A 16744-nucleotide genomic window follows, 5' to 3' on the forward strand; every position below is an offset into this window, starting at 1 on the left:
AATATTTTCAGGGCTGCTAGATCTCAATTTTTTTCTTTATCGTTTTCCAAATAAGTCCAAAAATAACCGAGTTACTTTACTTTAAAATTTTCCAATAAAATTATTTTTTGCTTAAATTTTGAGAACCACTAAATCTTTTTTGGGTTTTCTTTCTTGTAAATTTAATGTACTATCTATGTTGCCATATTATCAAGAAATTATGTTTAGTTTGTTATCTTTGAGTGTCTTAAACACGAGAGACATTTTAGTGTGTTAAATTCAAACGTCGACAATTTAAGGTCTTTGATAGTCTTCATTTTTAGAATAAATTCTCCGTGATCCTAAAACCCCAAAAAGGCATATTTTCCGTCTACGTTACACCCTCGTTTCCTTATTTATTCTAATCTCGATCCGTTTTGCTACAGGGATGTCGATAAACTCTCTCCCTTTTTCTTTTTTCCCCCGTCATACATCTCTTTAACTGTTTCTGATAGCGTCGTATTTCAAGCACTAACGCACAAAAATAATTCATATTTTTTTAGAATATCGTTTTTTTTTTCGGTATTCTTTAAGGTTTATGTAGCTTTTTTGTTCTTTTCTTCTGTGCCTTTTGGTGCAATATTTTAGATAACGTATTGTTTTATTTATAGAAAATATTTTAAAAAAATCGAAACAATGAATGAAATAAAATCATGAGTTATTGACATTTTACAATTTTTATATTTACAATTTTTATTATAGAGTTCATATAACAAAATTTCCAAACCAAACTTGTGTGATTTTTTATTACAGAATGATAACTTTTGATTTTTGAAGATTCCATAATTTAGACATTTGTAAGTACCAATTCTCATAGTTTTTTTATCCCATTTTTTGCTTGTTAACCCCCCACAAAAGTATATATATTTGTATTCCTTGCTTCTTACATAATGTATTCCTGCCTGTAAGTGTAGCCCTTCCCTTATTTCTCGATTTCCAAGCCGTTTAAGGTAAATTAAGCTTACCTTACGATAATTATAGTACGGCTTAAATGCAAATGTCTGGTAAACAGCCGCTGGAAAAAGGTTAAAGGCACCAAGTTCCGAGGAAAAGCACAATAAAATGCTCGGAAGAACACCGATTAACGTTCCAAGGCACAATAATAAAAATCACGGCAAACGGTTTGTTTACCCTTTTCTAAAATTAGATTTTTCCTTCTCTTTCCTGAGCTTTTTTAGTCTCTCTTATCTCTAGTAGTTTACGTTTAAATATTCAAAATATTTGCTTTTGTATATTAAACTATGATTATTAAATATAATAAGGATAAAAATAGATAATGAAAAAATAAAAGTAAAAATTAGACAATGCAATGATCGATGATAGATGATTTTCTATGAACAGTTTATAACGGCCTCTACACTATCCCCCCGAAATGTTTTACAAAATATTTCTGGAAATAACTGTAATAATAATGGATGTCAACAAATAACCCAGAGAGATTTTCTAAAGATCGATAATGAGGAAAATCGAAGAAATGTAGCTTTCCGAAGCGTGTCCATTCTGATAGGAATAATTATATCGCAAATGGGAAACCGGAAAGTTTTCGCTAGATTACGTGACATTCGCTAGGAATTATGGTTTTCTCCCGTTCTACAAAAGTTTCCTCGAGCTCGATAGAGGGTGGAGGCTACTTCTTTAACTTTTGTTCGACTTAATGAATTGTTTGAAAGGGATAGAATTAATATATTGATTTAATCGGGGTTCAACCTGACCCAGTCTGTAAGTTTTCACAATATAAAAATGAATCTTTTAAGAAGTATGTATTTATTAGAATAGTTAAAAACACATGAGCACCTTAACTAATACAGTATGTAAACAGGTTTTGCACGAATATCGCTAAGGCTTATAGTCTTGGATTTTTAGAAGAATGCTTCACTACACAGTACTTTTCAGACTTTTGAAAATGTTAAACTTTTTTCAAATTCCTTTTATTTCAATAACATAATTTTGATATTTTACAATATAAAACCTGTTATCAATTCAAAAAATCGGTTTCAATATGAAAAGCCAGGATGGAAAGCCGTCTAACACCGGGAGGCAAGCACAGACGTATCACCATCTTTGCAGCTATTGCTGGACAAGCGAAAATGGCGGTGCGGCCAAAGGATTTCCCAGAGGTTGCTCTGACCACTGACCAGCAAACGTCTCTAGAAGAGGCTATACTGGACGAAGTAGTGGCGATCTACAAAATATGGGTCAGCTGCATTTTGCGGGAATACACTTTCGGGTGGGCATGATCCTCATAGATTGTGTATCTCAAGAATCGGCGAATTGGTTGGTGGAAATCGCACACCTAAGCTTAATAATTGGCAGGGGCCGGAACTGGTTGCAGTGAAGGGAGAAAATATCCCTTAAGGGGTGGCCATCACGGTCTTTCTGCCGAGGAGCAAGGGGAAACACACCACCTACCTGCTAAGCCTTATCCAGTGTCAGAACTTCATTGTAATGTAACCGCTTTTTTTCCTAAACAGCTATTACTAACGCCTAACAGTCGGTCTTTTTGTTCTCGGGCGCCACCCCCAAAGTTTAAAGTGTTTGAGAGACCACCTCGGCCAATACGGGTAGCTTTTCTATAGTGGAGAATCCAGGGAAATGGGGTAAAACCCAGTTAAAGTCGAATATATTCCATAACGAGGTGTGTTTAAATAAATTAACTATGAATCCAATATCTTCAAATAAATAAAATATGAAGGAAATACTAAAACATGAAATATCGCAACATCTTACACAGAGAAATTAAATCAGTTAATTACAATAGCAAATAATTAAGTTCATATGATTTAAATTCAAACCTGTAAAGATATATTATAATAGAGAAATACTAGCAATACATATTCACATGCATCTTTAAATAGATCAGATATATAAGAAATATTATTATTATGGTAAAATAAAAGAGGAACCTTAATTAACTCCTCCGTAAAGGAATTTTATACCATAAAAATAAAATAAAAAAAACTCTACTGTGCTGAAACTAAAATTTGTGATTACTAGAACTCTGATGGGGTATCTGGCGGTTAAAAAAAAAGAAAGAATGTGATTACCTTTTTTTAAGTAAATCGGCGTCGGATCAAACGAAACGGTCTGGTTTTCTGAATCGCCTACAGCAGCCCGGAATCCGGTCACACTAATTATTCACGGTCAGGTATAAAGAAAACTTAAGAAAATCGGCGTCGGATCAAAACGAAACGGTCTGGTTGTCTATTCACGGTCAGGTATAAAAAACTTAAATGCTCGGTTTTTAACTATCTATACTCATAAATCAGAAATACGGTTTAGACTTATTTTAAATCAAATCTCTGCGACCACGATTTATACTTATTTAAAATCAAAAACGGAGATACGGTACTTTTACTTTAAAACTCAAGAATTCGGTTTTTACAGCAGCGCTGATAAAAAAAACGGATCAGACTCGCGAGGTTTACTTAGAAAAGTTCACCGGTACTTAGTCTCAACAGGAAGAACCCCGTTTTCGCGCTCCCGTCGCTTAAATAATCTTTCCCGTCGGGAACCACGAACCACGTTCGGTTACCATCGTCCTACCTCCCATCAAGATTCCTTACAGTAAAAAAAACGGTTTTTACCCGTCGATCCTACAAAAAACCATTTGCTGTTTGTACCAAAAAAAAACTTCAACGTCTCCATGCAAATCGACGAAATATTTAACACAATTTTATCAGCAAATAATTTTTAATATTAAAGTATTTTTCAGTTTTAGACTATCATAACAGTTCTAAAAATAAAAATAAACCATACTAAGCTTGTCTAAGAATTATTTGTTACCATAATCCTTCAAAACAAATGAACATATCAAATTCTACTTATATACAGTATGGTTCATAAATCCACAAACGCTATCCGTCCTGGTGATCAAAAAACAAATATTTAAACATTTACCATGAGAATATTATACTCTGTTTTTTTTCTCAGGTAAGATTTCGACAGACGATGACAGAAGAAAAGCAGATGACGTCCCATACCAATCTATTTATTTTACTAAAAAAAGTTTCTAATAATTTTTAAGTTAACTATGGATGGGTTTAAATATAAATTCGTCATGCGTCGTCACTTGTTGTTGTTTACCAGTTTTATTGGTTTATTTCAAAAATGACAGATCGTATTTCAATTTTATTGGTTTGACGGAACGATGAACAACAAACGGACGCCGATGCGTATGAACTCGCCTTTAGATTTTTGACGTTTGTCAAAGTCTTGCCAAATATGGGTTATAATTTTGTGACAACTTGTGTCAAATACCCTGCGTTTTGGAAGATGATGCATTTTGATTCGTGTTATTACGTGTGTTTTGTGTCTTTTGAAGTCAAGTGGAGGAAAAATAGAGTGAAAATTAACTGTAGAACCCAGAGCACAGTTTATTTGAGTTTATGGTTAATACTCGCTGCCCAGGCAGAAAGTCTTAAACAGATACACCAATAAAGTTACTATCAATAAAGTTCGTATACCATCTCGTCGTAGATAAGTGCATCTCGAATATGGTAGAAGGACCATACTAAACCCATACTAAAAACTGGGTAAGCTGTAAAATATCGACATCACACGATAGGTAAATAATGAATTTTAGTACTGCAGAAAAATAATGTCAAAAGGTACTGGTTTAAAAAAATTAAGATTAAAGTTAATTAATCAACCTGTGAGGTATAAAATTTGGTAAGTGTTATTATTAATAAAATAGTTTTATTTATTCCTGCGGAATATTACAAATTTGTATTTGTACATAAATTATATTGATAAATATAATCATAAATGCTGGAAGTTTCACAAAGCTTGAAAGTAAAAAATAGTTCTTTTTTATATTTTTTGGTATGTGGTGTCTTGTTTTTGTTTGTTTTGTATTAACACATACCGTTTTGTATTAAATAAAATAACTGGATTACATTTTTTCAGTTTTGTACAGTTTTTTTCACAATATTTTGAAGTTACTTGTCAGTCAAATTTTAAATACATATATTAATTTCCTGCTTTATTTCCTGCTATGCATTCCAGTTGTACCAACTTATTTCTTTGTAAAATAAAATAAACTACTTTGAAATTAAAATGACAGACACATCTATCACTGTCAAGGATCTTCTCGTTGGACAGACTATAACGATAAAAAAAAATAAAAAAATTAGGTCCCAAGGCAGGATCGAACCCGAGCCCTTCGGTGTACTAGCGACGTACTTTCACGCCGCGCTATCGTGCCGTGTTTGATTTATGTTCACGCCTAGCATTTAACAGGTTAAATAAAAAAAAATAAACGGACTTCGTTACAGTAAGGACATCGAGGGGGCGAGTCATTAACTCGAGGGAGGAGGGTTATGGGCAGATCCTCGCCATAGGAATTGACCTCAAATCCAAGGAGACAATAGAGAAAGAGGGACATATCCTCTATTATACATACGGGACAACACCGTGGAAGGGTGTGTACCCTCGGAGGAAGAACTGTTGTCAGAGGAGGATGGGAAATCCTACAACAGGGGTATGATGATCTACAACAGGGGTATGATGGGTTATAGACTGTGTGATGACTCAAGGAAGGGGGACACAATAGATCTTTAAGGTCGCAGTGATTAACCCCCCCCCCCTCTTACTCATTCTACATTCTACAACTAATACGGTATGTAAACAGGTTTTGCGCGAATATCGCTAAGGCTAGTCTTGGATTTTTAGAAGAGTGCTTCACTACACAGTACTTTTGAGACTTTTGAAAATGTTAGACTTTTTTCAAATTCCTTTTATTTCAACAACATAATTTTGATATTTTACAATATAAAATCTGTTGTTTTCTCTTAAAATCTCATTTTTTTTCTCGAATTCTCAGGTATATATTCCCGAAAAATACAAAAAGATATCACGTTATTCGAAAAAATAACATTATCTTTCTCATATTTCTTTAACCATAAAAATAAATAGAAAAGCTTTACGAGCCGTATAATCTTTAAGCCGGGGGAAAAGCCGTATTTTTTCAGACAGCCCTACTCAAATAGCATAATGGTTCGAACAATAAAAACAAGCGTAAAAACGTAATACCTCCACTCTGAAAGTAGAAAATCCGCTTAATTATTTCCACGTAGTAAAATAATATTTCAAAAACACATTTTCGAGGAAATGCTTGAAAACCTGTATAGGTAGGAAAGGAAATCGTTAAAAAAATAACCCGGTCATTTCATACCTGGCTTTTTAGTTCGCGTAGATCGAGATAGGTATACTTTGTATAAACAAGTATATGACAAGTACCGATGAACCAATTTAAATTTAAAATTTCAAATATTTTAGATGGTTCAAGTCCAAAAAATATAAACAAACATTCCTAAAAATAACCGCAGTTGTATTTTGAGTTACTTTAGTTTGCAATTATACAATTTAAAATATCATAAAGCATTGTGTCAAGTTTTCTTCTCCAGTTTGTTTTATTTTAATTAAGTAACATTAAAAAACTTTAACCCTCATTTTCTCCATAATTATCTTCTAGGACTTGATCCAGTTCATTTCTGAAACCCTCATATAATCTTGATAATATAGATCATGGTAATGTTTGCTTGGCATAAAATTTGGATGAATTAAAACACTGGCCTCGTCAGAGAGTCATTTGTTAAGAGGAAATAATTTCCAATTGGAAATTACGTCGAAACAATGCAAGCTGTTATCGGCATAAATGTGTACGCTCTGGGTCGTTTAGGGTCGGTTATTGGCCAGCGGGAATCGAATATATGTGTATACATATATTCGGATGCATAGTGCCGTCTGCTGTCGGTTTAGGTGGCAGCGGTATAAAGTGGTCGTCGTGTCCATTCAATTTCCTGTACGGATCGCCGAGAATAAAGCTGCCGCATTTCGTTCTTAATGCTGGGAAATCTGAAGCGTTTGCTCTGAAAATCGACGGAATCCAAGATATTTCATATACTTTGCCCTGAATGTTTGCCCTGTATTCGCAGGAAAGTCAAACAGATGTTGCAAAAATGGGATGTCAATGACGTCGTTTTTTAAAGGGCTGTTCTATGCTGGAAACACTTCAACCTTTAAGAGTCTATTACGCTGTAACTCTCGCTGCTTACTCTCAAAATTTTCTCTGAACTTCCGGAATGCACATTAATCTATCTTACTACTTTAATTAATGAGTCATTCCAAAAAGGAGTTTTTCCAAACTGCCTTAAGACAGCAATAATTATTCCTCTGCATAAAGGAGGAGATAAAGATCAAGCTTCGAACTACCGCCCAATTGCTCTCCTGCCCACATTATCTAAGATCATTGAAAGATTGGTTAAAAAAAGGCTTCTATCTTTTCTCCTTAAATATAAAGTACTTTCTACCCATCAATTTGGATTTCTAAGTAACAGTTGTACAAATGATGCTATGTTCGACCTTTTTAATAATGTATATTCTAGCCTGAATAACCATCACTCTACAGCTACAATTTTCTGTGATTTCTCTAAGGCTTTCGACTGTGTAAATCATAATATCTTAATTAACAAATTGCAAAACTATGGATTCAGGGGAGTGCCGCTCGAATGGCATAAGTTGTATCTTGGCAACAGAAGAACAGAACAGCCGAGAGGACAACAGAACTTGTGAGGATTGACACGTCTATGTCTTCTTGTAAGCCTATAGAATGTGGTGTCCCTCAGGGTTCAGTACTTGGTCCTATTTTATTTCTGGTGTTTATCAACGACATTGCAAATCTAGACATTAGCGGTAAAATCTGCCTCTTTGCGGACGATACTAGTTTCACTTGGAGCGGCCCAGATGTTACGGCACTACTATATCCACTATATCCAGTGACTTACGCACCATTAAATCTTGGTACGATTCTAATCTCCTATGCCTCAACCTTTCAAAAACTAAAGTTTTGTCATATAAAAGTACTATACAACCTTTTGTACTTAATAACACCACTATTGACGTCGTGGACTCTGTGAGATTCTTAGGACTTGTTGTGGACAACTCTTTAAAATGGGACTTGCACATCGAAGCCTTATCAAAGAAACTAAGCTCTGCCTGTTTTGCGCTAAGATCAGTGTCTAAGGAACTTAACTCATCAACCTCTAGAATGGTCTATTATGCCCTTTTTGAGTCGCATCTTCGTTATGCCCTTCCATTCTGGGGTACTTGCTGCGCGACAAAATTTGATCGTATTTTCAAACTTCAAAAGAGAGCAGTTCGATACTTATTGGGACTAAACAGTAGAACTCACTGCCAGAATTTCTTTAAAAATTTCAAAATACTGACTCTTCCTTCCTTATTCATTTTTGAATCCGTTTGCTTAATCCGCAAGCACATATTCTCTATTCCGGAAAGGCCTTCTCACAACTATCCACTTAGGAATGCGGAGCACGATATTTATCTGCCAACCCCGAGCTCAGAACTAGTTAAGGGCTCAATACTGTACAATGCCAAGAAAATGTACAATCATTTGCCTTCGAATATCAAGTCACTTTCATTCTTTCCCGCATTTCGCAAAGCTCTGAAATCATACTTACTGGAGAGAGCCCTATATGCGGTAAACGACTTTTTTGTTGATGTTTAATCATGAACAATTTAGAATTTTAATTTTAATATTTTGATCATCTCACACACTGGTTAAAGGTCTAGTATTTAATATTTTATAACTCTTGATTTTATGTTATTATAACATGATTTTATCCATTTACAGTTTTCCTTTTGTAAAATTTTCTAGATACGCCTGTGTTCTGCAATGTCCATATATGTTTTATTTGTATTGTATTGTATGACATTTTTTTTATTATGTGTATATTTGTTTTTGTGCTTTTTTTGTTTTGCTTTGTCGATGAAGCTGTTTTGGCTTTTTGTACAATAAAGCGTTGTTTTTTTTTTGTACTGTTCGGGTCTTTCTCAGGGGTCGGTTAAGGCTTAGCCTGATCTTGTCGTGTTAAATCACAGATCAATTAAAGTCTGCAGATCTTTAGCATTTGTCATAAAACAGCGATCAAGTTGTTACAAAACCATATAAATTATATATCACTCTAATCACAAAACTTCAATCTATTTCCGTATTGTAACGGAATTTTAAATTATGTCTTTATTTTCGAGAAAATTTAATCCATACATAAGGAATATTTTGTTGGTGTTTGGCCATCAAAATCTTAAAAATAAAGTTGTGTAAAAATGTGCTACAATACGGATATAGTATAATCCTTTATCTTTAATTTCCTTCTTTATTTGGGTTAAAATACCTAGCCAGTTTTACATAAAACGTTAAATGCCGAACGCTTATTTTGCTACTTGTGAAATGAACTCTTAAGGCTTATGTCGTTTGTCTTCTTTCTGTATCTACACCCAGTCTGCGATCCCTATGCCCTGCACCAGCTTCTGCAGGTTCTTGATAGGATAGTAACGTAGTACTTTCGGTACTAACAATAAAACAAGTATTTCCTTTATTTAAAATATTTTACTTTTATTTAATTTTGTTTTAATTTCTGTTGATTTAGATTTTCATTACAACTAACATAAATGAGATTTACAGATATCTGATCAAACACACGATGTGTCGAAAATGTTGCTTCTACCACTTCCTGAATTGAAATACGCAAATCGCCGAAATAGCTTTGATTCTCCATCGATATGTAGAGTAAACGCTCTGAATTTCCTATAACATTAAGTACGGAACGGTGTAGCTTTATTAGCAGTGAAATTGAATGGACACGGCGACCACTTTACATCGGTCTCGCCGTGCATGCAAAACGCCAAACAGCATGCACTATGGCGTCCGTATATATGTATGTATACACGCATATTCAATTGCCACTGACCAATAACCGATCCACAGCGCACACATTTATGCCGGTAGCAGCCTGCACTGTCCCGTCGTAATTTCCAATTTTCAACTGGAAATTATCTTCTTTTACATCCTTAAAATAAATAACTGTCTCACTAACAAGCCGTTTGAACAATCCAAATTACATGCACAACAAGGAAGCTGTAACTACCATTTTTTATTCGTATTATTCATTTTCAATTGGTGCCCCCCCCCAATTTTTTATCACTAAAACAGATTTTTCTATATGAAGGCTCTGTACAACTCGCATTCCTGTAGCTTACTAAAATATGACTAGGTAGTCATCCTATCTGCTATAAAATCTAAATTAAGTTACATATAGGATGGTCCAAACTGTATTCCGGAAACTTCGGCAGCATATTCTGCAGATAAAAATATGTAAAGAACTTCGTACAAATGTGTGTCATAAAATGCTTAGTTTCGGAGATACAGGGTGTAGAAGTATCATTGCGATTTTTTCCGTATAATTTCTGAAGTAACGTCAATATTTGAATGAAAATTAGTGTTTGGAGTTTTTTGACATGAGGAATTTGATTTTGATATCAATGTGACTCCTACTTGTAGGGGGCGCCACCTACATATTTTTTAACTGTTTTGAAGAGTAATAACTTTTTGTTTGTGCCAAATTCTAAATATTTTGAGAACGGTTGCTTGCAGCGATTTTTACCAAGAGACATTTTTTACGTAAAAACTCACGAAAATGTATATTTTTTACCCAGTAGTACCCGTACCTGTATAAAAACAGGTACGGACGAAAAGTTATTACTCTTCAAAACAGTTAAAACGCATGTAGGTTGCGCCCTCTACGAGTAGGTGTCATGTTGACATCAAAATCAAATTTCTCATGTCAAAAAAGTCCCAGACACAGTTTCATCTAAATACTGACTTTACTTCAGAAATGATTTGAAAAATAGAAATAAAAATTAAATAACCTCTGTTCCTCCGAAACTATGTCCTAAAACGCCAAAGTTCCCGGAATACAGTTTGGACCACAGTATTAATACCTTATGTAATGACCGCTTAATTATACCATGGACGAGACCATGGCTATTTTTGCAACCTATATACATATAGAATTTAATCACAAAGCTATTTCAATTGTCATTTAAAAGGCTACCGGGAGACTGATTTTTTCTCCCCAGTGTGGTGCATATAAGTATGTGTCTGAAACAACGGCGTCTCTTTATAATATTTGATACAAAGGATAACTTTCTACGAGAAAATAGTATATTGTTTTATTAAGAGGAAAAATGATAATTTTTTGTGGCAAGGCTGTACGTTTGACGTACGACATACAGGCGAGCCACAAAAAGTTATTTTTACTCCGAATAGAATATACTATTTTTTTTTTCAAACGCCACAAATAATTTTGTTTAAAGAATTTCATACATTCGAAATAATATAAAAAGATTTAAAAGTAATACCTTGTGTGTAATTATCTATCGAGAAACTATGGTTACGCTAGTTGAATTTGACACTTTCTGTCAGTTCAACAATATATTTTCGTACTTTTATGCTTAGGCGCACTTAGGCGTTAAAATGACTTTTTATATTGTCAGTCAAGTCGCAAAAATTCATACTATGTTTAATACTTTTGTGACGTTTGAAAAAAAGTATTTAATGCCCTAACAAGATCCGAAATAAGATCTCTTTAAACCCGATTCCTTTTATTCTTATCTCAAACACCGATCCAACCGAAAATTAGAACCTCGAAAATTCGTTCTCCGCCCAATCTAACCGGATCTCTTTCTTTGCAGCGACGCCTTATCTCACCACGCGACCAAGCACGTGAAAGAGGGACGGCTGTTGGAAATCATCCAGAACGTCACCGATCTGCTCCGGAAAACCTTTTCCTCGCAATTCGTTTTTCCGGCGCTGGGCCACGACGATCCGCTAGCCAGGAGAGAACTGGGCAGGTTGTGGAGGCAGTGGTTGCCTACCGACGCCATGACGACGTTCGAAACCGGTAAGTTTATACCATGCTGGCAACTCTCACTTTTGGGTCGATATTTACATGTGTGGAAGTAAATCGCATAGGGATCTTATTAAGTCGGAGCGAGAGAAATGCGACGGTATGCTGTTGCTGCGTTGCCACATTTCTCCGGTACGCACATTTACAATGCTTATGTGACACCGATTGCTCATGCACTCCAATCCCTCATCGGGCAGGACGAAAAAGGTGCCGAAGTACGCCGCGGGAAACCTTACTAAACGTATTTATTTAATATCGTGTATCCTCCACAGAGCGATAACAGGGTTATGGACTAGAGAACGTAAAAATTACGCCAAGCGTGCTAAATAAATTATCAGGCCTGAACGATACGGAATCCGATGACGATACGCCAGACATCATATAAATCATATATAAAAAATACATGTAACGAACTAAAAACGTTACAAACGATCATTTTCTTGTGTAGGTATGAACTTAATCTAGTAGATACTGTATTTAGACTGTAGTTAATACCCTACCGAAAAAAATGAACCAAACCAAACCAAAACATACCTAACCAAAGCAATCAAAACACGTTTTTTTCCCTATCAAGTAAAGTAAAATCACGGTACCAAACCGCTTATTTTTAAAAGACTTTTTTTTTCGAAAATATAACTAGATAAAATCATTAGATATGTTCCTGAGCATCTAAACTGGAATTATAAGGATATCGTTTTTATTATATTTGATATACCATTTTTTTATAACGAGAAAATGTCAGTAATCGCGATAATTTAAAAACTCAACTTTTTAACACTTAACAGGCGATAACTCAAGAACCACTTTAGATATTGAAACTTATCTTCATTTTGAAGTTTTTTTACAGATGTTTAAATGAGGAAAATTCGATAGGCTTATTTTTTTTATTTCAATTTTTCAAAAATTAAAAAAAAAACGTTCATTTACTTTTAGTGCATAGCAATTTTCAGCAATCGTGTAACTTTTTTTATTTGTAAGGATTTTCACATACTGTCTGCGAAGAAAATATAGCAGAAATATTAAGAAAGCTTCAGAAAAAAATTACAATCAATTATTTCTGATGGATTTCGAGATATCGACTTTTGAATTAAGAGTTCTAATAGCGCGACCCCTGTCGAACACCAACTCAATTCCACTTATTTTTATCAAAAGTGCAAGTGTTTCTAAAGTTTTGTACTTAAAAATTTACAAGCTATAGTAAAAATTACGACTCCTTAATAAATAAACAGATAAAGTATCACGAGACGTAATTAAATCGTAAAGCTGAACGCATGATATACACCTTTCTCTAGAATTTTAAGTAATGATTGGGTCGACCGGTCGACCATGATGAATCTGCTATATCCCCTTCTACGTCTCTTAGCAATGTGTACAGATTCTCGGTTTATTTCATACGTTTGTCAACAGTTTTACTGTCCTCTCTTTGTTCAGTACATTATAAACGCATTGTACTCTTCTTACATACCGAAATCTCGACTCAAAACAAGCCTTTACCAGACATTTGTATATTTTTAACTAACTCAGGTAATCTCATAAAAGTCTAGAGAGTTACAAAACATTTTATTTTCTACTAATTAAATAATAATAATAATAGAGAATGTAATTCAATAGAGATGTCTACCAAGCTACTCTGTGGCGGTTGAAGAAAAATTATTCAGTGTAGCCGTTAAGGGTTAAAGACACAAAAACGGGACAACCTGTATAGTTTTTTTAATAAATAATCCTGTAATTTATCTTTTGAGTCTCGATAGTAAAACTTTTTAGAAAACAAAATCAATGGACAGATGTCTGAGCAATACCAACTTTAGCAAAGTTTTGAAAATGTTTGAAGACAATGCAAATCTAAACTCTTTCAATTTTCCCCAAAGTATTTTATTATTAAAATAAAGCATTGTCTATGCAGACTCCACTTTTTATAAAAAAAAATATACATTTGGCTTTGAAATTCTACCGTATTGGCTAAATTCTGTCTACATTTCTGCATATTTAATTTATAAAATTTTTATTTATGTATTTTGTCTAAATGTATCTACAATTATACATTGTAGTTCAATTAAATGTTTTTTTTTCAAAACTTTTGAGTTTCTTGAGTTGATTTCCGTGTCCTATGACATATTATATTAAGGTAAACTTCAAAATTAACAATTACTAGCTGACAACAATTAATTAATGAGGTAAAATCAAAAAGCCTCAAACTTTCTCTATATGATAATTATCCATCAACAATAAAATAGGGATTGCGAAAAAGATTCAAGGTGCTGTAAGTGTTCCAGGGCCCGAGTTCTGTAACTTTGACATAAAAACCTTACGCCTTCAAAGTGGTGAGCGCAAGTATTCGATCAGCGAAACGCAAGGCAGTCGATTTTTGTATTCTCGTTGCCATGCGAATCGTGTTCTGGATACGCGTTGAGCACATATTGGCAACATCACAATTTCTAATGTAGCTAATAGTCAAAAGTTGATAACTGACGGATGTAACAATGAAAAATGTCAATGTTACGTGAATTTCATAACCTATTGTTGAGTTATGTCAAGCTATTTTTCTATGGATATGTCATTATTCTTATTATACGAGGGAAGTGTTGAAGACGCTTCTTATCATTTTCGATGTTTTGAACAATATTTATAGCTGCCAAGTTGTAAATTATCAATTACTTATTGGGGAATTTATAGAAGAAGTAGTAATTTTCACTAAAGAGCAAGATAACGCACAAAATTACAATTTTTTCGATTTTCACTGACAGTTTGACAAGCAAAACGATCCTTTAAGGCAACCGTTTTCAAAGCGCTCAGCGCAATCAGTAAAGACGCTAAGCGCATCAGACGAGAATACCGAAATCATTAAGTGCGCGCTCAGCGAAAATTAACGCCACATACGCTGAGCGTCTAAAACCGCTTACCGTTTTCAAAGTTACAGAACACGGGCCCAAAACGAGCCGTTGTAATGACAGAGCCTACTTCAAGCAGTGGAGAGACAGCATCTGGAGGCATACAAGATTTTACAATTTCATAGTCTACAAAAAAGTCATTTTCATTTAATGTTAGTGTTAATTTAAATAAATAATTGAATTAGTAATTTATGAATAAAGCTTAATAATTTCTATAAAATGGTGTGATTTTGAAGTTATAACACACTAATTTGTAATAACTTCAAAAACTCACCCGTTTGTTATTATTTATGTTATATGCATGTGAGTAATGTCTGTATAAGTAGTGGCTGTTGAATAAAATATATTAAAATGGGTCTGTTTTTATTGGTGCATCTAACCAAATAACAATGTATGATTTCTATTTATCCAGAGATACTTTAAAGATAATTCTATGAAGCATTATTCCAGACGAATAAATGTCTCAGCGGAGTGCTGTCACACCGTTGGAAATTCCCGCTTTTCGCCAACCCAAACGTAAATTCGATTCCTATGAAATATACACTCACTTTTCAGTAGTGACAAGAACCGAGGAGAAATTTCTTCGATTTTATCAAATATTTACTGTATTTTTAGAAACCGGAAACTAGATGTTGCTTTACGCTCTAGCGTACTATTGTTATTTAATAACATTTTTACATGGAGAGAATACTTAAAAAATACAATATTTTTCGTGTGTACTTTGAATCTAGATTTGGGAATGTAATAAGATATTATATAATGACGGAGAGATAATTTATTAATAAATTTTGAATCATTAAAAATCCATACATAGAGGGTGAGTTTCCTACGATGTTCTCTATGGGTATCTCGGAAACTAATAGAGATAGAGAGTCAGTTAAATGGGGAAAGAATTGCAGTTTTGTGGGGTCATAAAATGCGCCTTTCAGATTTTTGAAAAAGTTTATGGCTTACTAGATATTGCGAAAAAAACAAATTTCGGCTATTTTAAAAATTATCCCTAATTCCATTATAAGCTATTTTAGACAAAAGGTTTTCAGATAAAAGTTGTAGATAATCACATTCTTAATGAGATTTGTGTCCTCCGTTTTTCTCTAAAGCCTGTCATTTTTGACATATGACACAAACATATGTTTTTTTTTAAATGGAAACCATAGTTGGCCATGACTTCCTAAAAAGCATAATTTTTTAAGCTCTTCGGCGATATAAGCTATAATATGATTTCTTCGAAAAATTACTGAGTTATAGTTAATTCTTATAATTTTTAAACAATTTCACTAGTTAGCCATGGAAACAAGTTCAATCGTCGTTGCTCTAAGATATCAAACTGTCACATCCTAACTTTGCAACTTAAAATAAACAAAAATTGGAAATATCAATTTTTCAACTAAGAAAATTGTGTAGAATTATTATTGGTTTAATTTTTCTTGACCAAACATTTTTGAGGATACGTTGACCGGTGAATCTTGCGTTTTTTAGAGAAAGGTTTTCAAGACATATTAGAAAAGTTAAATTAGTTATAGCCAATTCATATCTTTCTTGACTAATTTCACTTAGATTGAATGGTATTCTTATTCTGTAATGATTAATAACTTATAAATGTCAGAATATCTTATTAAACGGTTCTTTACAATTTACATTACACGAACTAAAACTTAAAAAAATAATATCACTACATACACTTCAAGTTATTTTAGAAAATGTTCAAAAAATCCGACATTGTTTTTAGTTGCATCTTTTTAAAACTGAATTACTACCTATTCTCACAGAAGGACCGGTCGACTTAATTAAACTTCTCTCGTACCCCCACTTCGAGTGCCTCTCTTAATTCATAAGGTTTTTTGTAAACCTTTTCGTTAACCATACCGCATAAAAAAATCTAAAATGTCAGGTAATCGAGGCCCATGCAATTGGTCCACCTCTTTCTATCCCTGAGTCTAAATAATTATGATATAAATAATGTTTAACATTTCTTTCATTTTAGGGGGGGGGCCATAATGAAAATCATGTTTGAACCACTCTATTGATGCGCGAGTATTTATACGCTTTTCTTCATTTGTAAAATTCATATTT

General features: G+C 33.8%; 1 protein-coding gene across 1 annotated transcript in view; it reads left to right on the forward strand.

Moving 5' to 3' along the window:
• LOC115882617 (acid sphingomyelinase-like phosphodiesterase 3b) overlaps positions 1-16744 on the forward strand; it is a 185960-nt gene that overhangs the window by 55547 nt on the left and 113669 nt on the right. Inside the window, exon 3 of the mRNA XM_030900810.1 lies at positions 11569-11777. Within this exon, the coding sequence (XP_030756670.1) occupies positions 11569-11777 (209 nt within the window). The remainder of the gene's footprint in view (positions 1-11568; positions 11778-16744) is intronic.

The sequence above is a fragment of the Sitophilus oryzae genome, unplaced genomic scaffold, assembly GCF_002938485.1.
Source record: "Sitophilus oryzae breed Bouriz unplaced genomic scaffold, Soryzae_2.0 scaffold_178_pilon_pilon, whole genome shotgun sequence".
Classification (NCBI taxonomy): domain Eukaryota; kingdom Metazoa; phylum Arthropoda; class Insecta; order Coleoptera; family Curculionidae; genus Sitophilus; species Sitophilus oryzae.